The sequence below is a fragment of the Balearica regulorum genome, chromosome 14 (assembly GCF_011004875.1).
Source record: "Balearica regulorum gibbericeps isolate bBalReg1 chromosome 14, bBalReg1.pri, whole genome shotgun sequence".
Classification (NCBI taxonomy): domain Eukaryota; kingdom Metazoa; phylum Chordata; class Aves; order Gruiformes; family Gruidae; genus Balearica; species Balearica regulorum.
The window spans coordinates 20,027,572-20,035,359 of record NC_046197.1 but is presented as its reverse complement, the minus strand read 5'-3'; the positions used below and the strand labels follow the sequence as shown (position 1 = coordinate 20,035,359).

Genomic DNA, 7,788 nt, shown 5'->3' with positions numbered 1-7,788 from the left:
AGCAGTGCTGCCTTTGGCAGAGGGAACGGCAGCAACCCCGCAGCGCACGGGTGACGCCTCACCACCACCGTGCTCCGCACGAGCCCCACGGGAGCCTAAACATCTCGGTGTTTCTGTGCCATGCCGTGTGTTTCCATGTGTTCCCCTCCACATCTGCCCACTCTTTAAAAACACTGTTTATGGGGCAAAAGCTCGTGGGCTGCGGTCTCTGCGAGAGCATTTCGAGCAGCGGGGGCTGCAGAGAGCCCCCCGCTCCCTGGAGCACCCCGGTGTCGGGACGCTTTCGGCAGTAGGTGAGGACAAGTGTGGTGCCTGGAGTCACACTGGGGAGCGAGGGCCCGGCCCCCCGATACCACGACCTTGTGTCAAGGACTTGTTGTGCACTGGGGCATTGTGTTTTACGCACTGAAAATGAAGGTTATTTGGTGTGTGTCAGCAGGGAGCCCGCAGTGCCCGCTGCGCTTCTCTGCTGGGGTCTCCTACCTCGTCTGGAGAGTCTCAAGGTGATGGGGGTGGAGCTGGAGGAAGGAAACAGGATGAAAGGAATTCCTCCCGGGAAAAGGTGGTTTGGCTTTGGCTGGAAACTTGTACTCTCAGATGAAGAAGATTAACACTTTACCTGGGGCTAATACCTGAAGTCCTACCTAGGAAGGGAAAGCTGAACGCTGCCAGCATCTGTTTTTGTTGCACGCATCCATAGTTTTTTGTTCACAGAAAGGGAAGATGACATACTAAAGTTGTGCTAATGTTAACAGTATAGATCTATTTTGCTTGGGCTTAGAGGCAGATTATTGTTTTAATTTAAGATCAGAGCTTTTTTTCATCACAGTAATAATTAAAAAAAAAAAACAAAACCCAAACCCAGACTGAATGTACTGAGCTGAAAGGATTTTCTGGCGGTTGACTCGGAAAGGAGCAGTAGGTGACCAGCCACCGTGGTTCAACCACCAGCGGTTGGTGACGGTTGGGTTCAGGGTTGTGCACGTGGTCACGGCTGTTCAGCTGATACAGCAGCTGTCACGCTGTGGCTCTCCCAGCTCGTTACGGGTTTCTCCAGCTGTAACGACCAGAGAGGGAAGACGAGATGGGAAGTAGGGAGGAGGAAGCATCTCTTTGGCCGTAGCTCTTCCTCCTGGGGATAAAAAATAGTCCCTGGGTGTTATATGGTATTTTCCTGGCTGCAGACAAGCATTAAGACACTGCTTGTGGTCAGTGACAGAAGCTGAGCCCAGCATAAGGACTAGATGTGATTAATGCTTTGCTTTGTCTTATAAATTAGTGAAATAAACCTTGGAACTGGAATAGGAAATGAATGTCCCTCATTACGATGCAGAGCTTTTGATCTGCCCCGTCCCTGTTGTCCCCCCGCAGCAAACAAGCACCGTGCTGTTCGTGTCCATGCTACGTGCCGGCCAAGTCCCTGTTAACAGCCGCTGAATTTGGGGGGGGTCCCATTGGTGCAAATCAGTGGAAAGAGCAAAAACTGCCACGTTGCCATTTTACTCAAATTAACATGCAAATCAGGAGCAAATGCGTCCAAGGAATGTAGGTCATGGTGGAAACGTGCAGAGCGGGAGGAGAAGGGACGAGCAATGGGGAATTAGGGGACTGCTGCAAAAGGCCTCCTCTGCCTTCAGCTGGTGGGTGCAACTCCCCTTGGGCTGTTGGAGTTATTCTGCCACCCTTCTGCCAGACCTTGGGCTTGCGATGAAGCCGAAATCTCGTAAAGCCTCCTTTGCAGCACAGGAGCAGCGTTTCGCGGGGCGCTGGTAGAACAGGTGTTTCTGCGCGGCACTCGCAGGGGAACCGAGACGGCCAAAAGTCTGTTTGAGCCTGACCACGGCGGCACTGCCTCACGCTGCGCAAACAGCCGCATCCGGGAGGACAAAGTCTGTCTCTTTGTACAAACGTGGCTTGAAGCTTGTTTGCAAAGCTCTTCAGTGCAGGTTTTTGAGCTGATATTCCTTAGAACAAAATGTCCTGAGGAATGGATGAAACGAGTTATCTTTAGAAAGACGGACTGAGCCAGGGTCAGATAAACATTAGCTTTGCTGATCTCTGATGCTGCTAAACTAAACTCCGAGCGAGTTTTATTTGCGTAGGCGCTCCACTGAATGCGCAGCATTCACAGGTTGTGGATGACGCTGCTCGTGCTGCCTACAGGTCTAAAAAAAATTATCTTGATTTCAATTTGGAATATCAGTACTAACTGTGTGCTTTAAAGAAGCGACCAAGGCAATTATCTCCATTTTATAGCAGGAAAATGGAGACATGGCAAGCAGGCAGGCTAGTAACCAAGGCAAATTGCAACCCCAAGCCCCGGTCCTGTTTATCTGCACTTGCCACCTCTCGCCGTCCCCCACCACTAAGCCATCTCCACGGCAGGAGCGCAGCCCAGGAGGGTAGGGGGTTTTGTTTTTATCCTCTCCTGCAATCAGCTTTGATGGTGCGGAAGGCAGCTCCCAGCTCTGGGCTGGGCCAGAGGTTCCAACGGCTGCTGGCCCAGCCGTGGTGCACGCTGCCGCGCAGCCTCTAGCCCGGGGCCGGGGTGCTCACGGGAGCCGCAGTCCTCTCGGCTCTGTCGGTTGCGTACTTGTGAAAGCATCTCGGCTAAACTTCACGGCTCTCATTGGTTCATGTGAAAATCCTATTGCGTTCAGCTGGATTTGGGCTTGACAAAGTGAAACTAAGGAGAATCTATCAAGCTGAGGGATTTATACCACAGTCCCAGCCTTAGTCTCTGCCTGGAAAATGCTCCCATGATTGTCCTACAGCATCCCTTCCGCAGCGTAAGCGGCAGTATACAAAAGCAAAGCCCAGAAAGGCTAAGAGACTGGTTTTACTTCAAACCGGAGGCAGTCTGTGTTTTTGTGAGATTACGGCAGTGCATTTACAGTGCCTCTCAGCGTTTCTTTGCCCCTGAAGTCATAGAGCACTGGGTATAGTAATCACAGCCTGCCTAAATACTATCTTTTCTTTCATCTGCTCAACAAGGCGGAGGAATGAGCTGAGTCACTGCACAAACTTGTTGGCACAACCTGGCCCACCCCACCCACAGCACCCAACCTCATGAGCTCCCCACCTTGGTGTCGCAACCTTCCCACCAAGCCTCCGAGCACCTCCCCGGGGGAAGGGTGGAAGGACAAGGGCTTGGTTGTTGTTGCTGGGCATTTTTCTGTCACACTAGCTCATCACCGTGATGCCTCCGAGGAAGGAGTAGCGCAGGATTTCCTTGATGATACATGTTGCAATGAAGTCTTATCTCAGCTGTGACTTCTTACTCTTCCTTAGACACAACAATACAGGAGCAACGCAAACCTTCTCCCTACTTTCCGTATGGTGAAGTCATAGCCATGCTTTACAGGCTGGTCGGTTGGCTTTTTTTAAACAGAAAACACTCCATCCTTGAACCTTGCCTCCGACTCAAGTAGGCTTAACTCAGAATCAGCACTAAAAATTCAGCTATGTAATTTGAACAGGTATCAAGCGTATATCCATAACTAATGAACAAACTTCCCAATAAGGCCGGGTCAAACCGGAGAGTGTTTCCAATTCACACAGAGACGGAATGCTTTTACCAGGCAACATCAGTCCTGCCAGCACCTCAGACATGACGCGAACACACACGCATGCTTCTGTGGTTTCAGAAAATGCAGGAAAAAAAAAAAATGTTTAATGTCAATAAAGTTGGAAAGACTTTTAAAAACAGAGTGACAGACTTTTTTTCCTGGAACTCTGCAAGCTGACACAATGCAGCACAAACCAAGGTTTCAAATGACCACACTGGTCAATGGTCACACCAACAGCGATAGAGCAAATAGGATTTTTTTTTTTTTTAAACCCTACTCCAGATATAGAAGTCATGAGGTGCTTGATCATTAACGTTTGCTTAACAACTTAATTAGTTCAATACGGAAGCAGACTGGTGCAGAATAATCCAGTCTCTTCCGAGAGCAGGTGGATCAGACCCCTCTGCAATCGGCGATTACGCTCGCAACAAAAGTCACCAACTCCAGGGGGAACATTTTAGAGTCAAAGATGGCAGTGCCTCCACCTTCAGCACAGTCCTACAGCATTCCTTGCCGAGCATTTGGGAGAAGCCAATTACAGCCAATTAGAAGTGCTAGGCTTAATTCAAGGCTGAAAAAAAAAACATTCCTGAAGTCACTGACTTGGAAAGAAAGGCAAAGAATGCAAACCAGTGTTTCAGTACAGAAACTGAAATACCTGATGGGGCTGAAAAGCAGAGCAAGCGCAGTATTGCCATCACCGTCCTCACCTCTGAATTATACAGGTGTTTTAGATACATTTTTAGAGAAAACGTGATGCGTGATGGTTTAGCAGACTGGCCCCAGGAGTCAGACAGTTTCTGGTCTTAGCTCTGCCTCTTCACATTAACTTTACCCAAATAGTAATTAAAAAAATAATAATCTCACTGCAAATGTATTACTTAACCTGCAGTTAGCATGCTTTTTGGAGCTACGTGTAGTTCTGTATATAGAACAATTATGTTTATAATATAAAAGAAGAAGAAGAAGAGTTAGTTTTAGGTCAATGATTCATGCTGTTGAGATAAACATTGCTTTAAGAGGTCATGCAGACATTCCATCATCAAACACCTAACATAACATAAAGCCCAATTTTTATAAATATTTATTGTAAATAGCTCAAAATCAAAGGCCAAGTTTTAAATAAAAAGAATCAAATATACAAGCCTAACTTTGTTTCCAGTTGGCTGCTCAGAAACTCTGCAGGATCCAATTCCCAGTTTTTCAGTTCAGTTTTTCACTATCAAATATCAACAAGGTTTTTATTCAGATTAAGTGATTGAACTATAGTCAAGTTTAAATGTTCACAGTATCAAGACACGTGGTTAGTACCACCTGGTCAAAAAGTCTTTCAGGAAGAGAACAAAAAAATTAAAAATGCTAACCTAGCTTTCAAACTGAGGTAGACAGGTCATGGTGACTTGAGTGCTAAGGGTTGATTTTTTAATTTTTTTTAAACCTGTTCACTCAATAAAATGCATTAGGCAACAATTGAGATTGTCATGTTAGTATTTCTGATAGCGAGAAACTTTGTATTGAAAAAGTACACAATATTTTTAAATAGAAATATTCCTCTTCTGTTACCAAAATAATCAGAAACATCATACAAAACTATGCATCTTTCCTCTAATAATTTAAGCCTGCTATATAACAAGCCATGGTAAAGTAGCCAGCTACCAGCTTGCTGTTCACAGTGTAGAATATGCAATTCTTTACCTTACTTTTGCTGTCCAGCCAAGGAACACAGATCAAGAAGGCTGTACCTTAAAGATTTAACCTGTCTATACACACAGAGGTTGTTTTAGTTTTTCAACTGTGAAGTATAAAGTTTGCGGTCTCCACCAATACATCGGCATGATGGTACGCACACTCCCTGGGCAGCTCCCTTTCCACAGATGTCTGAGCTGCTTCTCCTCCTGTGGCCTTTGGAGCCAGATCCTGTCACTGATTTAGTTAAACCTCCAAAAAGACAGACATGGAGAGAAGAAATCCAAGCTGCTTCTGCACGAGAAAATCGAGAGCCCCAGTCACATTATTGAACAATTTTGATCCCAAGAAGGCAGAGTCTAGTGGCCAAAGAACAGCTCAGAAACAGGTCTGCGTTTCACGACGACCTCCTCTTCCTCTTCCTCCGTCACCTCGGAGAGGGAGGAATACGAAGGGAAGCCCCCTCTGGTCTTTGGCTTCCTCCTCGGGCCCGTTGTGGCAGCCAGGAGCTTGTTTAAGGACGAGGGCTTCCTTAAACCTTTGGTGAGATCATAGAAAGCCATGTCATCAGATATAACCCCTAGGAAAGTGCTAGTGGAGCTCAAGATTGAAGCCGCAAGCTTTGTAGACTTCTTGATGGGCACGGAGGGCTCCACGTTGTGGGAAAGGCTGGGGTCCCCCAGCAAACGCCTGACTGCAGAAGAGGTCCCTTCCTTTAAGTAGTGGTGTGGCTTCTTCCCGCTGTAGTCCCTCAGGTCGGTCTTGGCATGGTAGCTGTAGACCAGCATGGTGATGATCTTCTCCTGGCCATGGATGGCAGCTAGGTGGAGTGCCGTGTAGCCGCTGTGTGACCTGGCATCCACGTTGACGTGGACTCCCCCCTTTTCAGCCACTCTGATGAGATCTGTCACCATGTCGCAGTTGCCGCTCTTGGCGGCCCAGTGCAGGGCGGTAAAGCCTGAGATGAAGTCCCTCCGGGCTGCCAGGCTGGCGTCGCTCAGCAGCAGCCCGTGGAGCTGCTGGGTCCACTGCCCACCAGCCACCATCACCAGCCACTGGTGCTCGGCCTCCTCCAGGGGCACCGCCGCCATCTCCTCACTGGCCCGATGGTTCTTGGGCCCCCGCCGCAGGCCGGGCGAGCGGGACCCGGCCTCCTCCTCTGGCTGTGGGGGTGACAAGGGGGACCCCAGCTCCTCAGGCGGCCCCACGGCGGTGGTGGTGGCAGTGGAGGGCAGCACGCAGCGCACCGGCAGCATGCAGGGCTTGGAGGGCGGCTCCCGCCGGGACCCCCCCCCGCCGGCGGGCAGGGGCACCCCACCACCGCCCCCCTGGAAGAGGCCCCGCAGCTCGGACACGGCCCGCGGCGACGGTACCTCCTCGGGGGGCGCCGGCGAGAGCCGCCCGGTGGGGACGGGGTCAGGGATGGGGACGGGGATGGAGACGGGGTCGAGAACGGGGACAGGGTCGAGGTCGGGGACGGGGTCGGGGATGGGGACGGAGACGGGGTCGGGGATGGGGACGGGGTCGGGGGCCGGAACGGGGGCGCCGCCATCGTCCCCCGGCGGCGGGGCAGGGCGCAGCTCCCGCCGCAGGACGACGAACTTGGTGCCGTCGCGCTCCTTCACCACGGCCACAGCGTTCACCGCCGCCTTGAACCGCTCCCGCCGCTCCGCCCGCGCCGCCGCGTCCCCGCCGGCCTCCAGCAGCGGCCGGAAGGTGCTCACCAGCTCGGTGTTGCGCACCCGCCCGCCGCGCTCCCGCAGGAAGCCCAGCACGGCCGCCGGGGTGATGTCGAGCTCCGCCATCCCGCCGCCACAGGTGGTGGAGCCGCCGCCGCCACCGCCGCCGCGCCCGCCGACTGTCCCCGCGACGGAGGGAGCCCGGGAGCCCCCCTGCCAGCCAGCCAGCCCTCGGGGGCTCGCCGCGATTCGCAGGCAGGAGGCACCTGCGGCGGCGGCGAGCGATCGAACGAGTCCCCCACGGCCGCTCCCGCTGAGGTGATCGGACCGCCCCGCCCCGCCCGCGCCGCCACCTCCCTCTGAGGGAGCGGAGCTGCACCGGCGCCTGTCTCCGCCCGCGGGGCGGTGCTGCGGGGGGAGCCGCCCGGCCCCGGCCCCGGCCCCGGCTTCAGCCCTGCGGGCCCCGGAGCCGGTGAGGGGCAGGGAGGGTGGCGGCCTGATTCGGTCCCGTTTCGCTACTGGTGTCCCCCTCAGGGAACTGAGGAACGCGTGTCGGGAAGATCATGTATATCAGCTCTTCGGAGACTCCTCAGGCAGGGGCAAACGCTTCATTGATTTACTCCTCTTCCAACTTGCTAAAGTGGTTGGTTGGTTGGTTGTTGCAATAGCAAGTAAGTGGTGCAGCTTTAGTTAGAAATCACCCTGCAAAGTCAGGTCTCTGTTCTCTGAGAAGCCTCTGATGTTCTGCGGGAGCTGCGGTTCTTCTGGGCCAAAATAAGTCAGAAAATAGGTGGATGGGTCAGTCTCTTGAAATACCTTCAACTCTATGTGATACTATATTATCATACCTGTTC

General features: G+C 52.2%; 1 protein-coding gene across 1 annotated transcript; it reads right to left on the bottom strand.

Moving 5' to 3' along the window:
- Positions 1-3,644: 3,644 nt before the first annotated feature.
- Positions 3,645-7,240, bottom strand: SOWAHA (sosondowah ankyrin repeat domain family member A). The gene has a single exon (XM_075766600.1). The coding sequence runs from the start codon at positions 7,058-7,060 to the stop codon at positions 5,615-5,617; it is 1,446 nt and encodes a 481-aa protein (XP_075622715.1). The 5' UTR covers positions 7,061-7,240; the 3' UTR covers positions 3,645-5,614.
- Between the last annotated feature and the right edge of the window lie 548 nt (positions 7,241-7,788).